Here is a 17,744-nt window from a genome sequence, read left to right as displayed (position 1 = left end):
GCCTGTGTATAACTGTATAGAATCCACCACCCCCGCCCCTATATATACTCTATATATGCGTCAGCTCTCTTTTTACTCTTTTGCTGACTGAGTCGATAAATATATGGAGGGCTCAATGCGCGTGGATAAGTTTCGTGATTTGTTACACTCTTTTTATATCACGTCTACTTGATTGTAAACGCACCACTGTCACGATTCAAAATTCAAACACACAAGAGTAAAGGTTATACACACTCTAATTGTCAAATTTACACGCTGGATATTGTAAATATCGATACCAATTTTTTGGTAATTTATATATAGGTGCGGTGTGTATAAATCCTGATTTTTCCAGCATAGATGTTTTGCTTATCTTATGTCGGTAATGATGCGAACACAAGTTGATAACTGCGGGCGCTTTATACTTACCTACCGTCGATAATGTAGGTCTCTATCTTCTAAAACACATAAAATACATCTATACTCTATAGGCACATAAAGTTTAACAATTTTTTTTTATTTATTATTATTATTAAATAAATCCACAGTGTCGTCAGAGTTCTGTTGCGTAGGGATGATATTGGTAAGGAGGTGCTTCGCGAGAATGATCAACACAGATTCTTTCAAGAGCTTTATTCAAGATACCGAAATCATAGGCAAGGTAGCGCGTGTACTTCCCGCATAGACCCTCCTCTCCTTGCTCGCTCTTCCCTACCCTTGGCCCTATATAGGGCCCCTCGATCGTTATGAGGTTTGAGGAGAGGAAGCGTATAGAGTCTCACCTATACTACCGTACGTTACAGTTCTTTCAAAGTGCAAATAGTTTGTGACCAGTATAAGTAACTATGAGTAACGAAAAAAATCTAAGATTAATTAAGAGAGTTATACATCCATTTCGATGCGGGTTTACAATATGATGAATTATAAACCTAAATTGATACATGGATATCAATTTGTTTTTTTTTTTGTTACTTTCCCGTAAACAGAGTGGGTAATTTTCCTTTGGACAAACATTTCTTGCCATATTGTCGATGACATGGACATCGGAAGCTTTAAACTCCAATTACTTGTAAAAACAATTGCAATATTCATGTAAAAATCTCATTACGCTTGCAGCACCTAAAAATGCCACTTATTCAACAGTAAACTAATTTTAAACCATTTGATTGATAAATCTAGATCGATTCGATTAAAAAAAAAAAAAAAAAAAAAAAAAAAAAAAAAAGAAAAGAAGCTGAGACCTCAAAGAATATACACAAGAGAACCACCCATTATCACGTGCATGTACTATATACTATATATATAGGTATCTCACGCGAGAGTCACGAGAGCGAGTGATAAACATCATCGCGAACAGACAAACGGGGACTAGGTACAGATATAGTATATACCTATATACTTGGTTTGCGTAAGCAGCGCAACTCTCGCGAAATTAGTCCTTCGCGTCACGGCCGATGGATGAAGTCACTAGCGATGAATATTCCGCGCCTCGTTTTCCTTTCGATTATTAGTACGCGCTGCCTTGTTACCTACTTAATAATACTTATACTTACTTACTTTTTGTTTCTCGTCGTCTCTCGGACGATCCTTGCGTGCGAGAAAAATCCGAGGGACATTCGGGGGTCTTAACAAACCCGTGCGTTTTAGCGAATGCTTAAATCAGGGAGGCTCGTTTTTTTTTATTTTATTTGTAATGTAAATGTGTGGGAAATATTTTAGATTATTAATGTATACGAAAAATACAACAAGAGTAGTAAAATCATACAACTACAGTAAAAAGTGACATTTTTTTTTTTTTTCTGTACACAATAAAGCGATTTAATTTGAAAAAGTTTCGAAAATGATACAATATACCGTCGAACTAGTTTTGCAATTATGTTTTTACCCATAAAAAAAAAAAAAAAATTGTTTTTAGTATTTCTCTTTTGATTAAAAAAATCAGGTGGTATTATGATTAATCAATTGTTGTATTATACATCACGTCTTGCGTCAAAAGTATAACGTGAAACAATTTGTGATATCACTTGTTTTTATAGTACGTGTTCAACCGACTCACCTTTTTTATTTTTTTTTTTAACATACACTCGTTATGATTTTCTTTGGAATAAATTAAAAATTTGTGGTCGTATACAATTTAGGCGCACAAAGTTGTTTCTCTTCGATTCGCATCGATTTACTAATTGTCTTGAAACAGATCGCCAACGAGTGTAGAAAAGAAAAAAATTACACTTTGGAATGGCATCTTAAATAGATTACTTTTCACCAGACAAATAGCTCTTTTTGTGGGTAATTCGATTGCCCGAACTCGTTTGTGGTGTTATTCTAAGTACAGCAGATATATCCGAGTTCATCTACGATAATTGCACTTTTATTAAAGCTGAATCGTATACATCGTTCTTGGGTTGATTGAAAAGAAAAAAAAAAAAAAAATGACAATTACGCGTTACCTACTCGAGAGACGAGTATTGAATTAGTGTACTTATCTCTCAAAGCAATTCCTCTGTGACAACATAATGAACGTTGTTGGTGGTGAAAAAAAAAATATATATATATATGTATACGGTGCGAAATGTGTACCACTTTTTCTCTCCTCTCGGCCGATGATTCTTCGAAATATTATATACTTTCGTGACTCACGCGCTCGTTCACTCTTTTTCGAGTTGCGAGAAAAATCACGGATGACACTTGCGACGCTGAGTGTTATACAAATCTCTCCGAGAAAACTGTATTTTCAAGTACACAACAGGTGAAATCCTATGAAGAAAACAAAATTTTTTTACCAAACAACTTTTATCTCGAAAGAAAATTTATGTTTGTACAATTTCAGCACGACATTGTAGTAGGTTTTTTATTTTTTTATTTTTTCCGAGTCGATGCAAAGAATTTTATCATTTTACCCAAGTATGACAATCATTTCAATAACAAACGATAAGTCATAATAAACGGTGATAAGAATGTTAATCGAGTCCAGATTCGATGAGTGGTTTTTTTCTTTTCATCATAAAAAATATCTGAAAAAAAAATAGTAATAACTGATGATTAATTTTACACATTATAGCTTATTGTAACTCACTACAATTTATATAATTCTTACTATCATTGAATAATTAGTACGAAATTTTCATAGTAACTGATGATAATTTTTATAAATTATGACTGTTCATAAAAAATTATTCGTCATTGTTATCCAAGGATGTAGTTAAAACATTTATTTCAGTTTAGATTAAAAAAAGGAAAAGAAAAAAAAACCCTGAAAATAATCATATGCAATTTTAGTCACCTTTTTTTTTGCGAAATAATCAATTAATAGCCAAACGCATGAAATTATTTTAGTTTGGAGAAATATCGTGCATTGCAAAGATACGAATCAATGAGTTCCCGTGACGGAGTGCACCACCAAATGTATACCTCAAACACCCATGTAACGCAATGTAAATTCGAATAATTTAAGATGATTCGCGCCAATGCACTCATGGACAAATAATCGCGAAAAAGTACAAGTGTTTTGCGCGCTTTCCGCTCTCTGGTCCGTTGCAGCTGCGCGCGGGTACATTGAACTCTCGCCCGCTGTTGTTCCTCATCTCGGCCGGGGAGAGAAGCAAATTCATAACGAGACCATCATTATCATAATCCGCACTCTCTTGCGTACACACGACAAAGAGGTGTCTCCTTTTTTTTTCTTTTTGCATCAAAAAAAAAAAAAACAAAAAAAAACAAACAAACAAACAAAGAAAAGAAAAGTTTATACCGCGTTTGTGTATATATACAGTGAAAAGAGAGTGACCCCGTGCGCGGCGCGCGTGAACTACATAGGCTCGCACTTTCTTTGCAAGACAGCTCTGTAGCGTTTCGCCGAGAATAATTTTCGTCCCGGGGAATCTGACGCGAAAATCTCCTCCTCTCCGTGTATATACATATTGCGGTCCTCGGCTCTTCTACACACCGATGTAAGGGGAGGAGGAGGAGGAGCGCAAGTGTGTAGGTATATATATATGAGAAAACGAAGGAAACCGAGAGAGCGTCGGTGTGCGCCAGCGAAACTGGGACGCGACGTGGGTATATATATTATATTTTCCGAGGCTCATATGTATATACCCCGCTGCTCGTGCATACACGTAATATCGAGGGGAAAAATCATCCACTTTTTGTTTTCTTTCCATTTTTTCGCGGTGGAAAGTTTGAAGATTATTAACGCCAATGAGATTGTACGTGCCACGCGACCTTGCCACCCTTTTTTTTTTTCTTCATGCCTTCCGTTTATTGTCACGGTTTCAATTGGACTCCACGGGAAACTATATATAAACGCGTGCGTGGCACCGTGCAATCCTCCTACACGTATGAGCCTTTTTTCCGCTACATACTACGGTTTGCCGTTAAAAATTGTTGGGAAAAGTATAATACGCTATTAAAAAAAAAAAACTTTATGTTTCGTACATTTATGATGCGTAATGAATACTTGAGTGTTTTTATTTTTTATTTTTTAAGAGCATGTTATTCGAGAACTAATAAAAAAGCCGTTCATTCGGTGGATTTTGCAATGGCGTTGTAAAATAAATTACAGCCGTAAAATTAACGTTTACTTAAAAAAAAAAAAGAAAATGAAAGTAAGCTAATCCAATAAAATGAAGGAAATACACGTAAACGCGAGGCTTTGTACTGTTGTCGGCAAGTGTGTATATTATGTTTGTATCCAGAATTAGAAATAATGTACTCTCCCTTCAAACCACTATGTATTATGTACACCTCACTTCTCGATCTTTCCAAACTGGGCGATCCATTAATATTTACTTTTTTTTTAAATATATTGTGCAATCCAAAGCACAAATACGTGTAACACGTGACGTTGGAAAGCAAAAGTTTTTCCGGTCTGCCAAGTGAGTAAAAGCGGTAATTATTCACTGAATTACTCGTTTATCCAGCGGTTCTATCCGCGAAGCAATCGAGCGACAAGTGATTAAAGCGTATACATGTTATAGAAGGGATGACGGGCGGTAATGTCGGGGTATGATAATATGATGTAAAGTTAATTAATCTTGAAAGTTTTATTAAACGTTTCTAATATTTATTCATTCGTATGTATAATTATATATATTATTATATTGTATAATCTTTTTTTTTTTTTTTTTTCTTTATCAATATTATTATCATCGTACATGTTTCTCTACATGCAAATCATAATCGGTTATACGCAATAGTATAACAAATAATAACAAGACTTTTGTTTCAAATCGCATATACAACGTGCCATTAATTTTTTTTTTTTGTTTTGTTGGGGGGAAGGGAAGTGCAAAAATATTTTCGCTTTTCTCTACATTATATACTTTCAGTGCAGGCGACGTGTATACAGGTAAGCCGGTCGCTGGTAACTAATATATGTTTCGTTTATTTTATTTTTTTTTCTTCGTATTACAGTATTAAAAACCGCGTGATGCGTAAAATTATCTACACATAATGATAATTATAACTATTATACGGGAGATTCGTATACACAAGGCGACATCTCGGTGCCGCGGAGAGGCCCGATTCCATCAGTGCCTCGATTCACCCGTACACTTTTTATCTCTCTCGCGAGCGTCGATTATTTTCCCTAATCGCTACACGACAAACACATAATAGCCAATTTTTACGCAATGGGAGAATCAACGAGGGCAAAAAGGCACGATTTAATCGAGCCACCGAAAAATACCCGCGGATTACTACATTAAAATACACTTATGCAATACATATATGTACACAATACTCTTGTTCCTCGTGATGGGCGTAAACAAAGGCCGCGTGTGGCGCACCGCGGATAAAAAGCTCGCTTTGTGTGTCTCTCGCTCCCAGCCTTTTTTTTTTTTTTTTTCCTCATAGACGATTAATATTAGAATTCTTCGAGTGTCCGCGCGATTTCCCAATGTTTGCCCGATGGACGGTGATTTCGAGGTCGATTGACTTTGCGCAAATATTGACCATCACCGTCGGCTCTCGTTCGTCGAGCTGTGGTGACGGCATCGTTGAAGAAAACCGGCTGCTGCTGGGCCTCACTTTTCAAAAATATGTACTTCAGAAATTTTTTCCTCCGAGAAAATATTGCGCCACTGTTGTACAAGATTTGTCGAAAGATCACACACACTTTGGACACGATATTGGATTTCATGACGTTACGATCACGGGACCTTTACTGCAACATTACAATACGCATGTATATATATATATAGTTTAAAAGCACACAAACACGTTAGAAGCGGATATGAGATTTTGTACATTATTGGTGTTTTTAACATGTTTTTTGTTCAGTTTGCCTCTATATCTATTCACGCACTCCATGCACCCGTATGACATTCAAATTTGGAAAAAAAAAAAAAAAAAAAAGAAAGCGCTCGCTCATCGTAAACATGCACGCACGGTTGGTTAAAAAATAAATAAAATAAAAAAAAAAAAAAACAGCAGCCACTAGCGGAGTAAAACCACACGATGACTCTTGGCTCTCGTAAAATCGTCCCACAGTCCTTTGGCGAAAACATGATTACCGAGACTCCTGGCTGCTGCCACGAACAACACCCTAAAAAGAAGGAGAAAAAAAAAACAAGCCTCTACTGCACGAGCATCAGGAGCACGAGTAGCGCGGCGAGGACAGTTCCTCCCAGGGCCCGGCCGGCGCCAGCCGCGATGACCGGCAACTCCGGTGCCGTCCCGTTGTCGTAGTACTGGTAATTCTGCATCCTAGTCTTGGACATGATGGCCCGGAAGTTCGGCTCGTCGATACTGAGACTGTTGTCGAGGAACTTGTGCATCCTATTGGTGATGCACCACAGTCTGCCCCTGTCGTCGAAGGCCAGGGAATTCGGCCACTGCATGAGGTGGTGGTCCCGCGATATGATCCTCTGGCCCGTCATGAAGGACGGGTTCTTCGAGTCCCACATGGACACCGCGTCGTCGGCCAACAAGCCAAAGTACAAGATCCCGCTGCTCGACATGGCCATGCCCGCAGTTTGCGACGGCTTTCGCCCCAACACCTTGACCTCTTGGCTCAAATTGCCGCTCTCAACGTACTTGAGCGCGTGGGTCGGCAGGGCGAACACGTACAGGGACGACAGTGGCGTGTAGTACAGCACCCTGTTGCCACCCTCGGTGTAAGCCGGCGACAGGGCCAAGCCACCTATGTTGAACCTCTGCTTAACCCGGGTCTGCTCGACGATGAAGCCCACCTCGTCCTCCTTGACCCGCATCGAGTCGTGGCTGAGCTTCCAAGAGGTTAGGTTTTGCAGGGAGAACACGATGATGCCCGGGTACTCTTGGTCCGAGTCGCTTATGTAGGCCAGGCCGCCGTCCTCGTGGTCGAGGACTATGTCGTTGAGCAGGGCGCCCTCGGGCCTGGCCACGTTGGCCGGGAAGCCGTAGCTCCTTAGCACCTTGCCGCCATCCTCGAGGTCCAAAATGACCAGTCGTGGCGGGCACTTGGGCTCTTTGGCGGCTGCCGCGGCTTCGGTGGTCATCGTGGCTACCCTGCCCGTGTCGAGGACCCACATCCTGCCCATGGGGTCGATCTCGACGTTCTGGACGGATTGCAGGCCCGAGCAGTCGCCCCCGATTTTTTGAGCGTCCCAGTCGGGATAGGGCTCGAGTTGGGGCGCCGTTGTCCCGTTGACAGGCACGGCCGGGGTCACAGCCAGGGTCACCGGGACCCCGTTGCGCCAACGCGGTATCGTCAGGTACATCTTGCCCTTCCACAGCTTTATACCGGAGATGACGTTGCTCTTTTCCAGGTACGACTCGTCCTTGGCCGCGCGCAGGTACAACTCCTCCGTCGGCCAAGTGTAGTTGACGTAGTTCCACTGGAACTGGACGATGAAGGGCTCGTGGGCCGATCCCAGGCTCGCCCACAGCGCCAATGCCAGTGCCAAGTGTTTTATCATTGTTTTTTTGTTTCCTCACACCCGACAATTGCTCTATACGTATGGGAAATACCGCGACTTTAGTATTCACGACGAGTGGGTGAAAAGTATCGTTTCTTTTTTAAAAGAGCGGAGCGGCTATTCTGGTACGTACGCGCGGCTCCGGCGAGCCAAGTGTTACTCAACGCCGAGAGCCAAGAGTTGCGCGGGCTCAGAAAAGCCCGTGTGATACACATCGCGCTATATAACGACGGCGGCGGCGGCTCGGCTCTCCTCTCTCTCTCTAGACGTGTTTTTCCCACCCATCCCCGAACGCTATATGTATATATATATACGATGTGCTTTTTTAACCGATCTGTACGGGGGGGGGTTTTTTTTTAAGGGGGATTATATTTACGCGTGCAGTTAGGGGTTGTTGCGAATATGTGACAGATTCGCGAGGGGAAGGGGCGGATTTCCGTTAAAATCGGTTGGAGACTTTCTTTTCTTTTTTTATTGCGTAAGTTTTGAAAATGTATATAAGCACACGTGGATTTGACTAGCGTGAATATTAAATTGTCACGCGCGTGCGACTGGCGCGAGGGATGAAGTTTTTTTTCCAAGGTGATAGCGTGAGTTGTTTCCAAGAGACGCTCCGTACCTTTTTTTTTTTTTTTCATTTTCTAGTCGGACGTGCAATCACCGTGTGTACTCGAAGAGCTCATAATGACGGTCACTTTATTTCTTTAGTTTATCGTATTATATATACAGTTGTACACGAGTTGCGTATTATATTTGAAAAAGCGCGTGTACGCAACGATTCTAATCTGTAAAAATTGCATCAAATCAAATTCCATCAAACGACGCGCACAATTGGGCCACGCGGCGAGCGGCAAAAATTGCGCGATTCGATCGCTTTAAACGAATGAAATCTCTCAAAGTCATTGCGCCACAGAATATTTACATCGTGTAAAAGGGATGCACCTCGAAGGGTATTTTTTTCGCAATTAGATGTACACACAATTGAGCAGGGGATGGCTTGCGTTCAAACTCGCACGATCGGATGCAGAGAATATTTATTACACAACAGAGTACTACTTATAAATAAGAAAGTTTTTCTCTACTCGATTGTACATATGGCTATAATATTGGCGAATTTTTCGTTTATACACTTGTACGTATAGTTTCACCCTCGGCACAGACGTTAATATATCTCGGGGACCTTTGGCTCTCGGCTTATCTCTCATTAAACTCGTACAGTATCGGCTGATATACAGGCAAGTTTTATACTTGAAAAAAAAAAAAAAAAAAAACGGGGTCTTTGTCTCCTTTGTGCCGCCGAGAGTGCCATTGTCATGTATATTTTATATTCATATAACGAAAAAAGCTGACGCTGCAACAATCACGTGTAAAAATGATATTATACTCGTACGTTTTGCCGTTTAGTAAACGTTGACCTCGTCACATTATTTATCACACACACGCGGGTGTGTTTATGCAGAAAAGAAAAAGAAACATTTTGTTTCTACGTACACGTGTAACGTACTTTCGTTTATATTTAAACAAGCGAAAAAAGGCACTATTGCACTTGAAAGAGCTGACCCACTAAATATACCCTACTTCAACACCCCCTCCCTTGGAAAAAGACCCGAAAAAAAAAAAAAAAAAAAAGTACGTCAAGGTTCCCTCGTAAAACACCAACATAGACTAACCACGCGCGTGTTCCATTAACGCGAGTTGTAAAATTACACATCGGAGCATCTTGTGCAAAACGAGTAGACGCGCATCACATTATACCTACAAGGATTGGGAAAACTTTTTATACAATATGCGTAAAATGCTAATGGCCATCCGGTGTTTGTCGCGTTCATACAGTACAGGAGGTACGTGTGTGCAATGTGTATACCTACTTACGGAAACATCATTGGTTGACGAAACGCGATGGTATACACACCAAATATACATGACTCAATGTTTTATATATATTATGTATATATTATATTAAAAGAGCATATATAAAAGAGTGTCATTTGCGATTATGGAAAGGATGAAAAAACAATAATAATAACTCTATAGCCCCACCGAAGGACACACACTGTACGGGTTACACCCCGCTCATTACTACACGCGATCATCACCGACGCCCATGGCTTACCCGGAGGTGTGTACGTCACGCGCGCGCGAGATCGCTCGTTGCATAATCGGTGTAGGTATATACGTGCACGTGTGCGTATTTACCGCCTCTATATTATACACACGCGCTTCTGTTGTGTGTAATTTCACTGTTCCGCGTCTCCATACATATTACATTCATCTTCGAGAAGATGCGATGCACCGCACGGCATGACATCTAAATAACACAAAACGCGTATTCGAATCTGCTGCTCCTTGTATTCCGTTTTTTCCTTTTTTTATTTTACTTATGCGCATATAAAATGTATGGACAAACAAACAAAATGACGAAGCTCTCGTGTTTTCCCATGTATACCTATAACAGTTGACGAAAAAAAAAAAAAAAAAAAAAGTAGAACAGTGTGTCACTGCTGAAAATATCAAGTTCGCCTCCTCCTCGCGTGTCTACGTGTATTATGTGTATATACGCGAGCGTGTATATAAATAGGTGCGTGCCGGACGATCACATAGAGGTATATATAGGGTACATTTATATATATACATGTTATGCGCAGTGTGTAGTTTTTGCTTGTGCGAACGAGGGTGTAATTGATGCGACCGTGGCTATTTATTTACTATCGTTAAAAGACACTTCTCACTTTTCGACACAATTATCTTTTTTTTTTTTTTTTTTTTTTTTTACAGTACAAGCATCATTTACTGCGTTTGTCCGTCCATGCCGTTATTTTTGGTACATCTCGTGAAAACTATTTCAGATATTTTCTATACATACGTGTGTACCACGTGTTTATCAAGCCGTGATTTTTTAAATATTTTGACGCAAGTACACATGCGAAAACAAAATACAATGAATAGTTTTCTTTTACAGACAAACCTCTTTCTCCACAGCGAGTGAGAATAAACAATTATGTGTCACGTTGTACATGATTTTTACCCAATATTATATACAGGTATCGCGTAAACGATGAGGCTGCGATTTTCATTTGCACGTAAAATTTAAATTGGAAAAAAAGAAGACATTAAATGTGCGTTTGACAACGTCAACACTTTTATTATCATAGCTTAATTGAATCATTATGTATATATTATGCTTAGATCCTATTCTTTGCTCACGTAGAGATAGAAGGGACTCGAACATAATAATATGTAGGTCAGTAGCCTTATCTCTCTACCATTCGACCCATTTGGCCAAACAACGAGGTACAATGAAAAATTTGCACTCAAAGTCACCTCACATTGTAACGGATCCGCATGAAATCCCGAGGATGTAATAAAATACGCACTATTGTGAGCTCTATACCGTGGATATTGAAAATATACGTGATGGCCTACCCAAGCAACCGCAAAAGCGCGTACATGGCGAAGGAAAGAAAAAATAAAATGAAACAAAGAAAGAAAAGAAGCTCATCGCTGTCGTCGTCGCATTCCTGCGCGTCTCTAATTTTCTCTCTAAGCTCTCTCGCGCGCCTCGCCTCTTTTTTTTTTTTTTTTTTTTTTTTTCGCTCGTTCGACTTTGCTTTGTGCAATATTAATCAGATCCGCCGCCGCACCTTTTGCACCGCACAAAGCTTCCGGGCGTAATCTCTAATTTTACTTGTGCGCGCACGCGCGACGAGGCCTTTTTTTTATTTTGCCTTCCGTGGGCTACTAAAACTTTTTTTTTTTTTTTTGAAAGAAGGAGAGCACAATGTCAATACAGATATGCATCTTCGTCGCGTGATTTTCTGAAAGAACGCGCGTTTTGACGTACATAGAGTCGTAGAGCGGTTGAACGACGCTGACTTTTAATTCGATTACGGCCTGGCCTTTTTTTTTTTTTTTTTTTTTAGTAGAAGCGTAATGAATACTCGTTTGCTTTGGTGTACACAAACAGTATAGTACTCGAACAGTTTTTACCTTGAATTTTCATTAGTTCCAGAACGCGATCTCTAATTGTACTTTTATTAAGTTGTACTATCCCAAGAGTTTTTTTTTTTTTTTGTAGAAAAAATGTTATGGTAAATAGTAACGTTACCAGTATCAAGTATTAGGTATTGTGGAAAAAAATAATTAAATTGTACAATACACCATTGGCTTCTGTAAGACATTACATAATTTTTTATTTTTTTATTTTAACACATTGTTCGGTCACTCAAATATTACATTTTTGTAAGATAAGAAATTACTAAGAAAAAAAAAAAAACAACTGAAAATCCATATTAAAACCCATTAAAAATTCAAATCCGAAAAGTCAAAGAATCCAAAGAATTTAGAAAGTGCGTCGAAAGTTTTCGTATACATTACGTGAAAATCGATGCCAGGAGGCCAAGGCGTGTGTATGCATACATGTGCAAAGTAATAAGAAGTGTACATATACCTACGACGATTGTAAGGACGCGAAGCTTCATTAAACAATCGTATCTGCGTAATAAATGTTAATTGAAAGTCCATGAGACATCGACGCGCAATGCGTATATATACGATGTCCTGCACATTAGCTACAATTTTAGCACTAAATATATTGGTACCGTACACGGTTTATATTAATTAAAAGTAAAAAGAAAAAATTCGCGTTCTGTCCATTATTCGTATAGGTACGTCATTACACCTCAAGAGGAGAAAACAATGAAATCAATTTGCCGATTTTACGCGATCGAAAAAAAAAAAAAAAAAAAAAAAAACACACATACATTGTAATCGAGCTACAATTGCAACGATAATCTACATGCGCAACAATTAACTGGGACGTATACTAATGAATCTACAACGCGTATACATATATATGCAGCAGAGTCGAGCAAGTGCGAATTTTTTATTTATTTTTTTTTTTTTTCTCTTCCACGTCCACGAGGCGCGCAAACAATAGCTCCCCGATTGGCGTGTCTAATTGTTTTCCGCGCTCAAATTGCTCCCTCGCCTTGGCGCCGATTTTTCTTTTTTGTTCCTCTTCCTCCTTTGATATGTATGTATACATGAACGGCGGAGAGACACAATTGCGGTTACCCGAAATTTCGGTTCGTCTCGTTGCACGGGCCATTGAGCTCGATAAAAAAAAAAAAAAAAAAAAAAAAGAAAAGAAATTCGGTAACTCCAACGGTCGGGTCACCCCTTATACCCTGCAACTTATCGGCCATCTGCTCCAGCGCGTGAATTTTCTCTCTCCCCCGATGATTACCGGTTTGCCCCCCCCCCCAAAAAAAATTTTTGATTCAAACTCACTGACCTTGCCATTCATCGACCCTGTCACCCTCCGGTAGACTCCAAGACGCAAAAACAGTATATTCCGATGCACACAAAAACTCCATTTCCTGCGATTCACACTTGCAAGCGTATCATAAATAAACAAACAGGTGCGGATGAGGTATCCGATCCGTTAAAAAACCACAGGTCGAATCGAAGGAGAAAGAAAAAAGGTGCACCAGGAGAGCAAAAGATTAGCCATATATACACTTGTATAGGTATATAGATCCTCGAGCGTTCACCCGAGGAGGAATATCATCATCACAATGGAAAACAAGAGCAAAGAGAAAGAGAGGCCGCGCCTTCCTTTTCGCTCCTTGTTTGTCTGCACGAAAGGAAAAAAAAAGGAAGCTATGTATATGTATACACATCGTTGGTGTATAGGTAGAGAAATAGAAGGAAACGTATTAAAGTATATATTATGAGGTAACAGCAGATGAACGTGAACGGGGGATTGAAATCGGCCAGTTCGCACGAACACACGTATACACGTAACAGTAATATAGATGGAAAAAGGGTTCGGTCCGTCTATGGGTTAATGGGTTCTTTCGCTCCGGAATACATCGACTCTTTTTTTTTTTTCCCCTGTAACGTCCAGTTAAAGTGATCGCTGGTAATAATAATCTCATCCGAAACGTAACGGAGAAAAGCTCGAAGACCGTTATGACGATGGGCTTTTCTCTGCTTGAGGGTGTCGTTGAGTGCATATATTCACATAGAATAGAACTTTGGTCGGCTCCTTTGGTACCACAGGTAGCTCTTTTTAAAAAAAAAAAAAAAAAACTTCACCACACAGGCATAATAATATAATCATGTAATGTACGATATTTTGGGTCGTATGGCGTCAAAAATAAACCGCGGAGTCTCCGTAGCGTGTGTTTTCGATGCCGACGCGTCTCCGACCTGTATTGTATAACGGAAAGGTATCCGTACAGACGTCTGCATCGAAAATCGATAATGGACTAGCTCCAATACACCCGATAATCGGTCGAGAATCGGGTGCCGAGTTATCGGTATGTTTTCGAGGGATCTCGTATAAATGTTTGCGTAACATTATATATATATATGGTACATACGAGCGAATCTCGTCGATGACTTCAAAATCGATACAATATGTGTGATATCCGCATTGGCAGTGGAGCCAAAAAGCACGTGTTGTGCGCGCGTGTTTTTAGAACCACGCGATTCACCTATACCCCAATATAAATAAATATATTTTTCGTGTAGGTATATAATGTTGAATCATATAAGGAGCTTTGACGCGCGCGTCTGCAAGTGTTTAGAGGAGGTGATGGAATTATCAAAGAAGAGATTCTCTAAAAGCCAGAGTCTATATTTATGTGTACACGTAAACCTTGATCCATCAAGCTTTGTATGTCATCTCTAAATTTGTAATGGTGTAAAAATTTTTCTTGGCTTACCAGCTAACTGGTATATATATATTTATATACTTTGGTGGTATTCCACATAATTTTCAACTCCAAATACACGAGATCTCATTTAGACGATCGATGAGAATCACACAGCCTGTGTAAACGTGATTTTGGGCGTCACCAACAATCAATCGACCAAACAAATTAAATTAGTTCATTCGATGTTTTTATTTATAATATTTATTAATATTGGTAAAATTGACTGGAAGACTATATAATATAAATATACACTTAAATGGCGAAATTTCATCACCATTTGTATTGCAGTACAACTGTTTCAAACTAAGAGACATTATTATTTTATAATTGAAAGGAATAAACTAAAATAATAACAATAGTAAAAAAAGACGTCCATCTATACACATACAAAAAAATGTAGGTTTAATTTACAAATGCAATCAACACATCGCACGGGTGGAGTTGAAGCACATTGTGCAACAACACCGCGACTCGTGTATGTATATACACAAGGGAAGAATCGATTTCGCAAGAGGGAGCTGTTTTTGCCGCAACACACCTCGAGCTTGTAAATCATAAAGGAAATTACAGCTGGAGGGGGTCCCTCATTATTATACACAAACGATTCTTCTTCGAGGCTATTTTCCTCCTCCACCCCCCCCCTTTTTTAGAGGTTCTCTCCCCGCGTCTCGTGCAAAAACGATACAAGTGATGCACGTATCAAATAAAGAGCGACTGGAGGGATTTTGGAGGTACACTTGCCCTATATACATATAAATGAAATATGAATTTTCATGAAAAAAAAAAAAAAAAAAAGAAAAGGGCTTCGTTTTCAACTCTGTCGAATGATTTAGAGCCCATACGTGTATAAATACAGCGCTGCACAAGGCCATCGATGTGTATCATTATCGTGCACCCCTTCGCGTACATCAGAGGGATGATTATCCGCTCCGATCCGGTAATTTAATGCGTGCCATCACCAAAGTATGTACGAAAAAAAAAAAAAAAAAAAAAAGATTTCCTCGCAATGTCCAAATTTATGCGCGCTGTATATACTATACATATGTACGAACTTGGCCGTGGTGAGGTGTGGAGGGTCGTCGGGAGAGATGATTATACACACGGAGGAAGCGGAATATGCACATTTAAAGAACTGCGTCAAACTACACCTTGACCCTCTCCGATGATGTATGTACCCGCGAAAAAAAAAAAAAAAAAAAAAAAAAAAATATCGCCACCCGGCAGCGCGTCCGAGTATCGTAAAGAAACCCATAAAACGCAAATCTTTATCGCAGCCCTTGAGTCACACGAGATTGTGTATAAGGTCATCAGCTGACAACAAGGATATTCGGGGGAAAATTTTTTTTTCGATTCCATATATCGAGTCTCGGGTGATTTTCATCGAGAGTTGCGGCGTTGGTTCGTATACAACGGCAGGGGTTGTGTGCCAGAAACAGTACAGGTATAATATTATATGAAACGCCTCGTCTGCTTTTCGCAGCTCTGCACGTCTTCAAACGAAAGAAAAAAAAAAAAAAAAAAAAAATTGGGTTTCATCGAATGCGCAAAAAATAAAAAAACCCTTTCTCACATTTGCACTTGGAACCTATAGGTGATTCTATACCAAGCACCGATTGTACTGCACGTGTGGAATCTAAGAGGAAAAAAAAAAAACAATTGATTCGACGATTGACTGATTGATTGAAGCGCAGTACCGCAGTTTGGATGATTTTACTCTCGTAACACACTGAAATTCAATTAAAAAGAAATAAAAAAAAAAAAAAAATCATTAGTCGTCAAGCTTACCTCCTTTCTATTATAGAGGTGGCACGACACCCATACCCCACGTGCATGCACGCGAGAGAAGCGCGCACTCGGATTTCCTGGGTGCATCAAGGAGGAGGAGGAGTAGGGTAGGGCCTCGGCCTAGATTCCAGACGCGCAGGTTGTTGTACACAAGACACTCCTTCCTCGCCCCTATACATACACGGAGGGGGTAATATAGAGCAAAGCAAAGAGAAAAAAAAAAAGACGGAAGGAATCCGCCCGTCGAGCTTTCGGTTTCGAGCAAATTGCCCGTCAGCCCCGCGGAGCTCTAAAAGCTTCCGAGTCGGTACACGACGGGTGACTCGGAAAAAAAGATAAAGTAAGTATATTCATGGGGTGTGTTTGGCAGGAAAGAAAAAAATACGACACCCAGAAAGAGCGGCCTTGAATGCGCTCTTTTTCCTTCCTCCCCCCCTTTTTTTTTTCTTTATATAGCGAGAGAGTCTAAGTATGCTTTTCCCGCGGAGAGAGTATAATATATACGGAGGAGCAGCCCATAATATGTTCTCACGCATCTGCGGTGCAGTGGAAGCTCCCTTTTCGACGTGGGTGTATAATCGCCCCGTTTGTGTGTGTTTACATGTGTTCGCAGTGTGTACCACCCGTGTGTGAACGGTTATAAATTGACCGACCGTTGTCTTGTTTTTCTCGATCGAGGTGGGCAATCCGGTGACACACTTTGTTTTTTTTTATTTTATTTTTTTTTTTTTTAGACTACATTGAAATCAGGAAAACAAACGAGTGCGGGGAGATTGGTATTTTTTTTTTTTTTTTTTTTTTCTCAAGGGAGGATGAGAAGAGCTGATTTATTCGGGGAATTTTTCGTCCAAATTTATAATAAATCTACTTTGACTACTTTGATGAAAAATTGGGATCAACTTTTTTCTTTTATACGATATAAATCGCACAATTCATTTCTTAACCAAAGTGTGAAAAAAAAAAAGAAAAAGAAATCGTGTCTTTCTCTGAATTTCAATGAAATTTTCAACTTATTTTTTTACCACAAATTTTTCATCGATTCTTAATGCAAGTACTCCACTATTGTTGAAAGCTTCACTGCTTTCTCTGCATATTTTGAGAATAACCATCGAACCTCGTTAATGAGTAAAAAAAAAAAAAATAGAATTTATATTTTTTTTACCCGATAAGTTTCACTTTGCATTGTCAAATAATCATTTCAATAATGTCCATAGAAAAAAAAAAAAAAAAAAAAAAAAAAAAAAAAAAAAAAAACAAGAACCGATTATTTTTCGTAGAATATCCAACACACACCAACCATACACACGTACAATCAATTATAATTCTTTTTGCTTTCTTTTCGTCCCACCATTTCGCAAGT

General features: G+C 39.5%; 1 protein-coding gene across 1 annotated transcript; it reads right to left on the bottom strand.

The window, feature by feature from the left end:
• Positions 1-6,543: 6,543 nt before the first annotated feature.
• LOC106636136 (protein yellow) lies at positions 6,544-7,884 on the bottom strand. The gene has a single exon (XM_014348431.3). The coding sequence runs from the start codon at positions 7,875-7,877 to the stop codon at positions 6,555-6,557; it is 1,323 nt and encodes a 440-aa protein (XP_014203917.2). The 5' UTR covers positions 7,878-7,884; the 3' UTR covers positions 6,544-6,554.
• Between the last annotated feature and the right edge of the window lie 9,860 nt (positions 7,885-17,744).

The sequence above is a fragment of the Copidosoma floridanum genome, unplaced genomic scaffold (assembly GCF_036245765.1).
Source record: "Copidosoma floridanum isolate Cflo_tuat_1 unplaced genomic scaffold, Cflo_Japanese_pri ptg000025l, whole genome shotgun sequence".
Taxonomy (NCBI): domain Eukaryota; kingdom Metazoa; phylum Arthropoda; class Insecta; order Hymenoptera; family Encyrtidae; genus Copidosoma; species Copidosoma floridanum.
Note: the sequence above shows the minus strand (reverse complement) of the source record. Positions and strands in the feature narration are given on the sequence as shown.

What these genes read in the sequence shown, in the direction of transcription:
- LOC106636136 (XM_014348431.3), bottom strand. Translation starts at nt 7,877, where the DNA reads ATGATAAAACACTTGGCACTGGCATTGGCGCTGTGGGCGAGCCTGGGA.